The 13746-nt window shown below is 37.1% G+C and overlaps 1 protein-coding gene across 1 annotated transcript; it reads left to right on the forward strand.

The window, feature by feature from the left end:
* Positions 1 to 8420: 8420 nt before the first annotated feature.
* On the forward strand, positions 8421 to 13498 carry LOC104235127 (protein NRT1/ PTR FAMILY 1.2). Its single transcript, XM_009788806.2, has 4 exons — positions 8421 to 8619; positions 9745 to 9962; positions 11393 to 11943; positions 12324 to 13498. The coding sequence occupies exons 1-4, from the start codon at positions 8517 to 8519 to the stop codon at positions 13180 to 13182; spliced, it is 1731 nt and encodes a 576-aa protein (XP_009787108.1). The 5' UTR covers positions 8421 to 8516; the 3' UTR covers positions 13183 to 13498.
* Positions 13499 to 13746: the final 248 nt, after the last annotated feature.

Below are 13746 nucleotides of genomic sequence, written 5' to 3' on the forward strand. Positions count from 1 at the left end.
CGCTGGCGCATTATGCATTGCATTATTCAACATGACCTCCCCTGAAAGAGAATGTATTTTCTTCTTATCCTTCTCTGAATACAACGGCTTCAGGTAGTTAGCAAGCTCCACTGGCCTGGACAGAATATATCACCCCTACGAAGCCAAAAGAGTGGCACTCCTCCTCCCTCAGGGATATGGAGAAAGGGGTGAATAATTATGCCTCAAATTCTTATAGTCGAGAGACTAGGGAGGAGAAGCACCCTCCTCTCGGGTATCTGTGGGCAGTGAAAGAGATGCAGCGGATGTTAGTGGTGAAGGTACAACTAGTGGAGGGGCATGAAGTTATTGAAGTTATAGATTGAGAAGCATATGCAATAGGAGCAGTGCTAATTATTGGTTGCTCATCAACCGAAGGCAGAAGAGGCCCAAGTTTCAACCTTCTACCAAAAATAGCAATAGGGGTCGAAAAGCGAGAATAGACATCCTCTACTATCTCCATTTCACCCTAAAGTGCTTGGACCTCACCTTTGGTTGGGATTGTAAGCTCTCCTAGTTGAGCACTTGGGGTGAGCTGATGAAGATCGTTGTCTCCTTTAAAGGAAAGTCCCTTCATCACTAGTTTCCCCGTCATCTTCAATGACCACTATGGTCGCACCCGGCTCGGTTGTGGCCTTCTTTATTTTCTTATTTTTATCTCTAGCTGAGGAAGAATGCCACCTTTTTGGTTACTTGTTCTCTAGTTGGGGACTCCAAGAATAAGTACCCCCACCGGAAGCAGATCAAAGGTCACCGCTTTGAGCGAGAGCACTTTGTAACAATCTCGCGGCCTCTGCGAGGTCAGCCAAAACATCAACCTCGGGGTAGGTGACAAACCCCTGCAAGAGTCCTAAATCAAGCAAAAGATATAGTTAGCAAATTTACTTGTGTACATAAGGAAGAAGAAGGAAGAAGGACTCCGTTTACCATAGTTTTTGGCTTTTTCCACCCATATTTGAGGGCCATCTCCTTCCACCGACGGGTTTCTGGTGTTGTAATATCCAGAATCTTTTGAACCTACTGGTCCAGGCCTTGAACCATTGGCGGTGTCCACTGAGTAGCTAAAACAACGGAGACAAAAAGGTCAATAATGACGAGGAACATTCTTTTTACGAAGGAAAGAGACGAATAAACTACAAACTTATGTGAACGATTCCATAATTCAGGAAAAGATGGAGTTGTGGTTGGGATGATATCCCTGGTAGCAATGATGGCAAACCGCTCTATCCAACCACTGTCAATGTCATCATTCACGCTGGTGAGAAGGGCGTGGTGGCCATGTTTACTAAAATTTATTACTCCCCCACGGAAGATTTTATGAGAGTAAAGGTTCATCATGTGTGTCGGGGTTAGGATTTTCCTAGTCTCCGTGCACAGTTGGCATACACAAGCTACCGCTCGTCATATAAAAGGCCTACTTGTGCCAAGCAAACCTAGTACCGATGGCAAAACTCCAAGATCACTAGACCGAGCCCTCCTCTCAAAGAAAAGGGACCCAAGGTGAAGGGGTACGCATAGACATATGTAATACCTTCCTTGGTGAAGGTAACTCGCTCTATCAGATCTGGAGCAAGGATGTTATGGTCTAGGCAATTGTAGTTTTCCTTCACAACAGGAATACCGGAAGGGCGAATGGAGGAGGGGTACTTGCTAACGGCCCAAGTCCGTGAAGATACAGAGGGCAACTTCTCTTAGAAAGCATTGACGATACTCAGGTGGTTGGGTATAATGGTGCTCACCATGGGAAGATCAGCGTCAATATCAACCTCTTTGTCTTTATTTCTCTTTAGGCCTCGCCGATGAGAAGACTAGAGTTTTTGAAAGACTTAGTAAAAGAAGCCATGGATGTAAAAAGATAGTGAAGTTTTTTGAAGAAAGTCAGAAAAAGATGAAAATATAAGGAGGTTAAGTGCCAAGAAGATAATGAACTTATGAAAGTTTTGGAAGTGAAAGAGGTAAAAAAGATGAGTACAAGTAAAGATATAGACGGTAAAAATCCTGGTCATGATTACCTCGAGAACCGGCAAAAATATTGCTAAATCATGGGGCAACACATGTTAAGTATATTTAATGCGAGAAGAAATACGTCGTTTCAAGTGTCAGAGATTGTTCAGAAAGTTTTCAGAAGATTTTCCGCCAAGAAAGGGATCTTCACTAACTTCCCGGTGATACAAAGATATGCCACTGAAAAGCAGGGGGACTATCTGTATATGGTAAAATTGGCTTATATTAAATGATTGAATAGTAGCGTGACACGTGGAACCAAAAATAGATAGAAAGTAAATCAAGTAATAACCCATACCGGGAACAATAGCTGCAGTTGACATCGGATAGACCCCGAAGGGAGCATGATCAACGTGAGCAGATAAAATATTTGCCATCGGATAGCATTCAATGAATAATATTCTCTGGCATTAAATAGGCAGACGTTGCAGAGAATATTTGCATTAATGGCCTGCCATTACATATTCTTCAATGGCCTCTTTATTGTCATTTAAGAGGGGCTTGATCCTAGGATCTTGTTTCCTTAAGTATGGTTATAAATAGTACGCTAAACAGCCATTTTAACAGAGGATATTCTTGACAAAACATATGCTATAGTCTATTCAAGATAAATAAAATAACCTTATTTTCACTTTATATCGTTATTACTTTTGGCGTCAGAGGCATTGCTCTCGTAGCCAAGCTTGTCATTTCCTTCAATTTTAACCTCTAAGTCTTATTTTAATCTTTTTTATTTGTCATTTTTGGATCAAATCAGTTCCCTTGTCTTTAAACTATGTAACAAATTCAACTGTACCATTTTGCGGGTAAACAAATATCTACTTAACTTTTTACGTTGGTATAATAAACACTAGGAGCGGTTGGTATAAAGGATATTGCTTAATTTTCATATGTTTGGCTAAATAAACATTCAAGAAAATATTTTTCTAAAGAAGAAATGTGAAAAGTTAACCCATATAACTGCCAACCTAATCTCTCAGACTAAAATATTTGGTTAGAGGTATCAAATAGGTGGGTTGGGCTGATTTTGGGCGGGTCAAAATGGGTTGAGTCAAAAGATGGGCGGGTCAATGACCCATCCAAAGTTGCTTGAGCTAAGATGAGTTGTGTCAAGATGGCTAAAATTTTGGTCATAGCCCAACCCGCCAACTCTTAACAAGCTTTAATTAATGTGTGTTATTTCTATGAATTATTTAATTACCAAATAAAAACTATTTTCTTTTGTTATGGTTATATATAACATATCAAACAAAAAAAGAACTATTTAAAATATATTTTAGCAAAGTTGCTTTTGGATCAATTTGGGCTAAAAATCAGCCCAATTTTAGATAGGTTGGGTCAAAATAGACTGAGTTCAATAATGGGAGGGAAATGAGGGGAAGGGTCAATGAACAGCCCAACATTGGGATGGACAATATATCTATCGGCAAGCTGTAACATGAGTGTGGTTGACCTTGAGGCTCCCAACCCCAATTGACTGAAAACTAAAAGGGGCATTAACTTTATGTTATCCCCCAAATCACAGAGTGTTTGTCCCACATCTACCTCACCAATTTGAACAGGTATGGTGAAGCTCCCTGGATCCTTCAACTGTTGCAGCAACTTTCTTTAAATTCTTGAGATGCACTCTTCAGTAAGTGTCACTGTCTCAAACTCTATCAACCTTCTTTTGTTAGCCACAATATCTTTGGTGTACTTAGCATATTTTGGGATTTCACGTAGCACATCAACCTAATTGTTGGAATTGTTATGATGACTATGCTTAGTTGTTTAACTTGAGAGTTGGGCGTGAGCCGTCCGATGTGAATCATGTGCATTGTGTGATGTGAGGTCTTAATTACATTCTATGTTATCATGTGTTAGTCTAGAACTTGCCCTATGTGTTAGTCGAAGCAAAATAAGTAAGCTTTGTGAGTCTAGAAAATGATGTAGATATTTCTTTGATTGTCCATTGAGCTAGTATGCCATTATAAATAAAATTATCTTTAGATAGCCTATTCGAGCGTATAAACCTTTTCTTTTCCACCCACATTTCAAGTTGATTCCTTTTTGTTCTTAATTAGATTTTCTTGAACCTTTACCTATGAAAGTACTTAAGTTTCTAGAAGAGTAAGGTGAGAGTTGAGGTAACTTTTGAGTGGAACCATAGAAAGGCCAAAAGGTGCACATATATTTTGAAAGATCACTAGCCGGGCAACCCAAATTGGGAGAGCATTGGAAAAAAAAGGTCAAAGAAAAGAAAAAAATAGAAAATGCACATCTTATTCCTCTTATCCAAGCCAGTGAATACATTGTTGTGCTTAAAGAGAAAGGCCAAATTGTACATGATTTCGTGGCATTGCTTGAATTGGTCATGAAGAGTGTGCATTCAAAAGATAAGTGTAGTGTATTAAAGTACTTAGGAGGGTTAGTCGTTATACCCAAATATATCCTATTCATCCCTTAATCTGCATTACAACCTGAAAAGACATAATTGATCCTGAACTTCCCAAGCTTAGATTAGTAGAGACATATACTATGGGCAAGCCTATAGGATGACCTCGGGATGTTCATGAATTTTTTTGATAGAGTAAGCGAATTCTTTTGATATATAAGTCCTTAAATTATACTTGAATGCATATTTGAGTGTGTGGACTAATTTCTATCTTTACTTTGTGGGGAGAGCACATGATTTATAAAAGATTGATAAAGTCCAAGCACTTTGAGTTGGCACAAGAAGTGAGTTGTAGCTGGAAATATATTGGAGTCATTTTTTGAAGTTGAGATGTTAGGAGAGTCACACAAATATTTTAAGAAGCTTTGGCATGGGTTTAATTTTGAAGAAAGATGTCAATAGTTCTTATATTGGATTCTAAGTGTTGATATAAACCATTATCACTGGTGTGATGCTCGAGTATATTTTGAATTGTGTTTCTTGCCTATACGCTTAATTTAAAGTTGCTCGAGGACAAGCACGAGTTTAAGTGTGGGGTGGTGATAATGGTGAAAAGTGCATATTTTGATTGTGTTTGTGTATTAATTCTTGTGTGAGTTGCGAGAAAAAAAGGATCAAATAGGAGAAAAATTGCCAAAGGAAGAGTTGAAGACAAAAATCTGGGACAGCGAAGGGGGGTTCGCTTCGCCAGATCGGGATCGGAGCAGAAAAAATCAGCTTCTCCAATCCGAATTAGGAGAAGCCAAATTCACACTAAATGAACCCTAAACGATATAAATATAAAGTTAGCCACTTTTTGAAGGGAGAAGACTTTGGGGAGATGCCACTTTCAGAGCAAAACACAAGTATGGAACACTCGGGAGCACGAAATTCATCAATTCTTCCATCCTTCATCTAGTATTCATAGCTTTTATATTTAAAAATAATATGTTGATTATTGTCATGAACATGAGTGGCTAAGAACCCCATTATTCTGGTGTTATGGGTCGTTATTGACTATTGTAGTTTGGCGGTTGATTGTGTTGCTTGATTCTCATATTAATTTGTTTATTAAATCTTGCACTTAATTATTCTATTGTGTAGCTAACAATAGAGTACTATCTACAAATTTAAAATTGAACTCGAAAGTGGGAACTATAAATTGCATATAAGGTTGAGTAGAGTAAGTTCTTGAATCTAGGTATCGGAGAATAGATTCGCGATTAGGATTGACATATTCTAGTTGCCTTACTTGGTTATTTTTGCAGGAAATATACATGTGTTCTTGTCAAGTTTGATTCTATAGACATATAGTCTTAGGTTGGCTTGAATAAGCGAGCGAAACGTCGAAAAAACTTCGCGAGCATAATAAATCCTGTTAATCAACATAGTAGATAAGTCAAGTGATTACATCACCCGGAAGAACGCAATAGGAGAGACATTAATCCCATACCCCTGGAATGTCGCCATCTCATTGAATTCTTTCTAAACTAGCGTTTGACCATAGATTCCCAAATTTATTTTGAAAAATCTGATTTAGGTGAAGTTTGGTTTGAAGATGAAAATGTGTTTAGACATAAGTTTCCAAAATATTTCACTTTTTTTAAAAAAAATATGAAACATGACTTATGCCCACAAGTTCTAAAATTATCAAAAATACCCAACAGAACTTTTATCAATAACATTCATTATATTATCGCAAATCATAGTCTTGAACATAAATAAATGCAGTCCAAAATTATTATTTTTATAATGAATTACATAATACACTATCAGATGACCGAAAAGATGAAGCATCATTGTTACAAAATAATAAATGACAGGTTCTTTTATAAAATATAAAAGTTTGGGGTAATTTTTAAAAAATGTAATAATGATATTTTGGGCCAAAACCAGCTCTTGTTTTGGGATTTGGGTTTTGAAAATTTGTCAAAATGTAGATAAAATCTATGGCCAAACATGTATTTGTCAAACAAAAAAAAAACAAATATGTTTTGGCAAAATCTATAGCCAAACGGGTCCTAAGTGTTCGTTTGCTCTACTTACGATCTTATTTTCTTATATAGCCGACATATAATATATATATATATATATATAATCTATGTATAATATAGTTATAAATATATATAGCTAATGTATACATATATTGACAAAAAAAAAAGTAAACAATATAATGTGACCGAGTAATTGTGTAACAATTCCAAAAAAATTCCCCTTAGTGGAAAATGACTCTTCTTGGAAATCAACTGAAGTCATTTTCCGAATCCAAAACATAACACGCGTTCATAGGCATAAAGAGGTCGGCCCATACATATTCACGCGATGAGATGTCAATTTGGCAATACGGTCCGCTTTTCATCTAATTTCGCTCTTTATGTTTTGCGGTCAATGTCGCAAAGTAATAAATGTGCTTTACCATTGGAAAAATGGCACGGGACGCCTTATTTGGTCGCCCTCATTTAATTCATACCTATTTTTTAAAATATTTTAACTTGTACCCACTTTTTAAAAAAATTCAGCCCCTTTTTTTCTCCTCTTTTTCCTCCTCAAAGTTTTATCTTTTCTTTTTCCAGGAGTAAGGTTCATCCCTATCTATTTCTTCTTATTTCTTCGGTGAGTCCTATAAATTTTCAATTATTTTTTCCTTTTTACTGACACCCTCAGCTGTAAAGGTTCTATAATGGTTTTGCAACTTGAATCTTATGCACAATTTTGATGTGAAAATGGGACAAGAAAAATTAATTATTAATTTTATATTGTTGTTTGGTGAGTTGGGTCTGGCAGAAATTGGAGATTTCAGTTATCGATTGGATTGGTAATGTGTTGATGTTGTTTTAAGTTACTTCGTGTGGGTACAACATGCCCCTAGAGCTCTAGAGCTGAAGTTCTCCAGTTACAAATAAAAACATCAGCTCTAGAGCTGAAGTTCGACAGTTACAAAACAAAAACTTCAGCTCTAGAGCTGAAGTTCGCCCAGCAAATAGAGAACAAAACTTCAGCTACTATGCTTAAGTTCAACAATTACAAACAAAAACTTTAGCTCACTTGGTTCAACACACTTGCTACTTCAGTCCCGTCTACTAGAATGCTGAAGTTTTGCGTGATTGTCTTTGCTACTTCAGCCTCGTATGCTTAAGTTACGCGAAAAAATGGGTACGCTTGCAATTTTTTTTGCAAAGCGGGCACAAGTTAAAACGTGACCCAAAAAATGGGTATAGATGCAAATGCCCCTTTACCATTTCATTAAATAAAATTATAAGTTTGGAAAAGAAAAAATCCCACCAAACTAAACACCAAAGTTTTTTTCTAAATATTTTTTTGCCTCACCAACCAAAACTGGAAATGATATGGTGCGGTCCGTTAAGAAGTTCAAAAAGGAAAAAGATTAAAAAATTTAAAAAAATTGTGACAAGTGAAAATTGAACTAGCAATCTAGCAAATATTTTAAATCTTTTTGATTACTGAACTATACTTTTTGGATATATATAAAAGGAATTCAAAAAATATATAAAAAAGGATATATATATATATACGTAATGTAACTTTTTGGCTAATCCGCTCCTGATAGGGAGCATGTGCCCAGATTGTTTGTGCATAAATTTTAGATATTTTTTTTAATTTTAATTATATCATTGACATTTTTGTAATTATAAAATATTAAAGAAGCTCTTTACTAGATTCTCTAAGCATTATATATAACCCGAAAGTCCCACGTTGGAAATACTTCTATAGAATAATTAATTAATGCAACTAATAAGGATAATTATAATACTATTATTTCAAAAAAGAAAATATCTGAAGTCAGAATTAAGTTGGTAATAAAAAAAAAAAAAAAAGTAAGAGTTAAGTAACAAAAGAACATGGACACGTACGTCATGGAAAAAGGAATCACGGAAGAGGTAGGGTCAAGTCAAATAACTTCTCGCCAGCTCCGATTATATATGGTATCTAGTGTAGTGTAGTAGTATTAAAATTGTTATGCGCTTCGTTGCTGTCGCAGAGTAACTGTCTTTACTCTGTGAGTGAGTGCGTCTTTGATGTTACAAAGTTTTTATTAAAATAAAGACTTTTCTACCCGTACATGGCGAATTCTTCAGGTGAAAAAGGCGAAATGATCGAACAGCCTTTGCTAGATGCTTCTGAAACTCAAAAGGGTGGCTTCAGAACCTTGCCTTTCATACTTGGTATGTCGTACCTGTAACATAATAACCTTATTTCCGTCTATAATTTCTTGATAAACACCTGTAATTGCTCTTTACGGAGCTTAAATTTCATAATATTTTTGTCCATGGAGATTTTAATGAAATAGTTAGTGAGACGCATCTAAGGGTGTGGGGGAGGGAGAACCATGAAGTTTCGGGCTCGAAGCCAATGGGGGCAGAAAAAATACTTTCCCCTCTGCCTAACTGATGGGCAAGAGTTACTCGGTAACTGTGTTGGCGTGAGATACCAGGTACCTGGTAGAATAGTTGGCCTGGACACCATGGTCATATTAAAAAAGAAGAAATATTTGGGGAGTCCTATTCTCTGTTTGATCTTTTATTTTTTTTTTCATTTTAGTTAGGAAATGCTGCTTTGATCAATGAGGCGACTTTTGCTCTTTATCAAGCTTGAATTTGCTACTCCTTTTGTTTCAATTTATGTGATGCACATACATTTCTACATTTAGAAACACTTTAATTGTGAACTTCTCATTTTACCTTAATGAGATGATTTATTTTAAAAGTTTTTCGTTGTTTCTTAAACTCGTGCAACTATTCCTTATTTCTTAAGCTCGTGCCAAGTGAAAGGCGTCAAAGTGCATCACATAAAATGGGACGATGGTAGTAATGTTTTTGTCCTTGGAGATTCCAATGAAACAGTTGGGGGTCCTCTAATTCTCTGTTTAATCTCCTAGTTTTGATTTTGGTTAGGAAATGCGTTTTTTATGAATGCGGCGACTTTTGGTCTTTAACTAACTTGAATTTGATACTCCCTTCGTCCTCATTTATGTGAAACACTTTCCTTTTGAGTGTGTCTTAAAAAGAATTATCTTTTTTAATATTCAGAAATAATTTATTTTTAAGCTTCCCATGTCACCTTTATGAGATGATTTATCGCAGCACATATCTATTATGGCTTGTTTTAGATCACAAGTTTCAAAAGTCTTTCTTTCTTAAACTCCGTGCCCAGTCAAAGTGAAGTCAACCGGCGTCACATAAAAAATGGGATGGGGGGAGTAATTTTTTTTGTCCTTGGAGATTCCAGTGAAACAGATGGGTAGTCCTCTAATTCTCTGTTTGACCTTTTGTTTTTCTGATTTTGATTAGGAAATGTGGCTTTGATGAATGCGGCGACTAATGCTCTAACGCCTAATCTGATTCTGTATTTGATGAATGAATATCACATGGATATGACTACTGGGTCCAATATTCTCTACATCTGGTCAGCAACTACCAACATTGCTCCAGTTCTTGCGGCCTTTCTGGCAGATTCTTTTGTGGGTCGGTTCAAGATGATAGGACTGGGGTCTGTTGTTACCCTTGTGGTAAAGTTCATGCTTTTTAATTTCTTGTTGCTGACTATGATCTATGATGAACCTTATGGAAACTTCTGGACCTTTTATATTTGTATACTAGTGTTAGTCACTTACGGGAACCTTTCATTTGGCATTGCATACCTCGTGAGACCTGTCCTTCCCGTCCATTAGTTTTGTTTACCACACTTTCATTTGGATGAGGGCGACCACTATGGATGTCCGTATATAACTCATTTCCTCTCTTTATTTTGTTTCAACTACAAATAGCTTGTATTTCACTTAATGTATTTTCCCTTTTAAGACTTTAGGAAGAAGGTCCTTCAGATGAGATCGTCTTAGTGAACTGCAGGTCTTGTGATTTGAATGTGATAGCTTGGTCTAGTTTGTCATTGTGGTGCGCTAACTGAGACAGTATCAGTGAGGCTTAGAAAGCTATTAAGCTAGACTCTGGTGCAGTCCTCAGTCTAAAACTGGGATGTACGAAGGGCAATATGTAAGAAGTTCCAGGAAGTAACCATTTTAGCCATCACTTTTAGGTCCTAATCCTAATTATATTCCCATAATCTTTTCTAAGACACTAGTTTCAACCTTGGAGCTCTAGGTGAGATATTCTATTAGTAATATTTTAGAAAATTTGTACAAAAGGGAAGGAGACCTTTCCTCCTCTATGCCTCAAAGAGAAATGGACAAACCCCAATCTCTTAACAAATAAATGCGTGTACATGTAAGTAAATGCAAGAAGGAAAGGATTCTTCTGTGCAAAAAATTTGAGTATATTGTAAAGAGAGACTAATGTCCAAGCTTAATGAACCTAAATACGGGAACTTGAGAAGCATTTGAACGAAGTAGACTTAGCAAAGCAGCTATTAGTACACTTGCCAAAGACAATTCAGACTCCACATTCAAGGAGCACTGTTTAGCTAAGTAACTATTACTTCGATTGGCCTCACCATAACAATAATTCAACTTGTAGGTTAGAAGGCTCAGTAAGTATTTAATCTTCAGCACAATATCTTGTATTTGCCTTTGTATGTTTGCAGCACCTTGTATGACTGTAACAAACAACTTAGGGTCACATTCAATTATCCACCTCTGATACGAAGCTGCGATTAACATGAATAGCATGTAGTCTCAGCAAATGTCATTCTATGTTTACCCGAAGTTTTAGAAATAGCAGCCATAAGCTTACCAGCATGATCGCGCAAATAAAAGCACAACCTGTGTTCCCATTTGATGCGACTGAGTCATCAGTTTTTAACTTGAGGGAAGGAGGAGGTAGCTAGCAATCAACATTAATTGCTTGATCCTTCACAATTTGAGAATTGAAGGAATCATTATCACCCATCTGTTGCAAAATTGTAATATAAAGAATCATAATGATCTGCTTAAACTTGGTAAATTTACCGATTATAATTCTAGCTATTCAATGTGTTTTGAAGGGGATGTTTCTGTTTTGGCTGACATCAGTGATTCCGCAAGCAAGACCTCCACCCTGTATCGGTTCCAACAACATTTGCAGATCAGCAGAGATGTTCCAACTCTTCTTCCTGTGTTCCTCTTTGGGCCTCGTTGCCATTGGAGCAGGTGCAATCAAATCTTCATCTTTAGCATTTGGTTCAGATCAGTTGAAACGGGAAGTATATCAAGAAAATGCGCGTGCAATAGAGAGCTACTTCAGCTGGTACTATGCCGTGTATGCTTTGTCTGTCCTGGTTGCTCTCACGTGTCTTGTTTATATCCAAGTTAACATGGGGTGGGCTTTAGGTTTTGGAGCTCCTGTTTTGCTGATGTTGTTTTCAACTCTTTTAATTTTTTTGGGTACTCCATTCTACGTGAAGCTGAAGCCTAAATCGAGCTTAATCACTGGGTTAATTCAAGTGATTGTAGCCTCTTACAGAAATAGATGTCTCAGATTGTCGTCACAGTGTGAAGATATACTATACCATCAGAAGAAAGGATCAGTGACAGTTCTTCCTAGTGAAAAACTAAGGTAAGTTCATTCTTACCAATTGTTAGCTTTTCTGGTGGTCATCTTACTTTCTGTATATGCTTGAAAAAGAACCTATCAATATGGTAAATTTATATTTTGGTTATTTTGCCTATATGCTCTTTCGTCCTGAACTAAACTGTTATGTGATCCATCATTTTATTGCTGTTGCACTTCTCTTGCCTCTATAGGAAATTGTGAAGTTCATTGCTTCGACCTGTGTCAGCTGATGACCAATATAACTCAATGTGCTCCTGTCTCCAGCTTTTATTGTTTAAGGGTCCTAATGTCATGCTGTTCGATATTCATAAAGCTACTGGATGTTTTTTTGTTCCTGATATACTTGTTTGTATTGTGTTTTATCTTCAATTTATTGCCTTTAGGTTTCTGAATAAAGCTTGCATTGTCCAAGATCCTCAACTGGATTTGAGCCCAGATGGAGAAGCAACAGATCCTTGGCGTCTTTGCACTGTAGATCAAGTAGAGGAGCTGAAAGCACTGCTCAATGTTGTTCCAATCTGGTTGACGGGAGCTATCATGAACATAAATATAAGCCAGCCCTCTTTTCCAGTACTTCAAGCGACTACCATGGATCGGCATATAGGTTCAAGCTTTGAAATCCCAGCTGCCTCCTTTGGCATCTTTGCTGTCATCGCTGCTATTATTTGGATTGTCCTCTATGATTGTTTGGTTCTTCCCATAGCATCAAAAATGACTGGAAAACCTGCTCATTTCAGCACGAAAGAGAGAATGGGGTTTGGGATGTTTCTTTCCTTCCTGTCAGTCTTAGTGATGGCAGTTGTGGAAGGTGTCCGGAGAAGTATTGCAATCAAGGAGGGGTACTCGGATGATCCACAAAGCGTGATACCTATGTCAGCAATGTGGCTACTTCCCCAAAATTGCCTTGCTGGCTTTGCAGAGGCCCTAAATGCCATCGGCCAAAACGAATTTTATATTTCAGAATTTCCTAGAAGCATGTCAAGTGTAGCTTCTGCTCTATTAGGAGTTGGTATGGGAGTGGCAAGCTTACTAGCGAGCTTTATAATGAGTACTATCAACGAATTGACGGGAGGAGGAGGGCAGGAGAGTTGGGTATCAAGCAATATAAACAAGGGTCATTTCGACTACTATTATTTGGTTCTGGCAGGATTAAGCGTGGTTAACCTACTGTGTTATATTGCTTGTAGTAGAGCTTATGGTCCATGTAAAGGAGAGAACAGGGAGATGATTGAAGAAGACTAGCCATGAATGGGAATAAGAACTTCTTAGATGTCTTAGCTTGAAAGGCGACACAGTTGCCAATCCACGTACTATTACTAGTCTATATCATGTCAATATTATACACGAACTAAATGCGAAAAGGGGAGGGATTAGAGCGGGAATAAGAACCCGTAGCATGGGGATAAGAACCTGAGATCAATTATGTTTTTAGGCAATGATGAGTTATCAGTGTGCATGCCTTTATTTTGAGCATGGCTGATGCTAATGTATGTATCAGAAGATAGTTTTAGCTTGGATTATTAAATGATTTGAAGCTTTATATACTTATCTTGTTGTACAGCTTGTCTGGGTTACACATTGACACCATATTTTATAACGTGACTATGGCGGATTATATCCTCATTCCTCAATATGGAAGTCCGCAGAAAATACTACTTAGGCAATCTATATTTGTACAGCTGAAGTTATCAAGGAAAATTAAACAAGATGTAATATTTATTCTGACAGGATCATACCCCAAATATGAATGTCAATCCATTACTTGGATTTCCATTTCTCCCTTTCCCCTCCCCTTCTTTGTTCCCA

The sequence above is a fragment of the Nicotiana sylvestris genome, chromosome 10 (assembly GCF_000393655.2).
Source record: "Nicotiana sylvestris chromosome 10, ASM39365v2, whole genome shotgun sequence".
In the NCBI taxonomy this organism is placed as follows: domain Eukaryota; kingdom Viridiplantae; phylum Streptophyta; class Magnoliopsida; order Solanales; family Solanaceae; genus Nicotiana; species Nicotiana sylvestris.

Bases quoted from the DNA above. Each gene is read 5' to 3' on its own strand.
- LOC104235127 (XM_009788806.2), top strand. From the start codon at position 8,517: ATGGCGAATTCTTCAGGTGAAAAAGGCGAAATGATCGAACAGCCTTTG. The intron at 8,620-9,744 runs GTATGTCGTACC...GATTTTGATTAG, and splicing joins AACCTTGCCTTTCATACTTG to GAAATGTGGCTTTGATGAAT. The intron at 9,963-11,392 runs GTAAAGTTCATG...TGTGTTTTGAAG, and splicing joins GGTCTGTTGTTACCCTTGTG to GGGATGTTTCTGTTTTGGCT.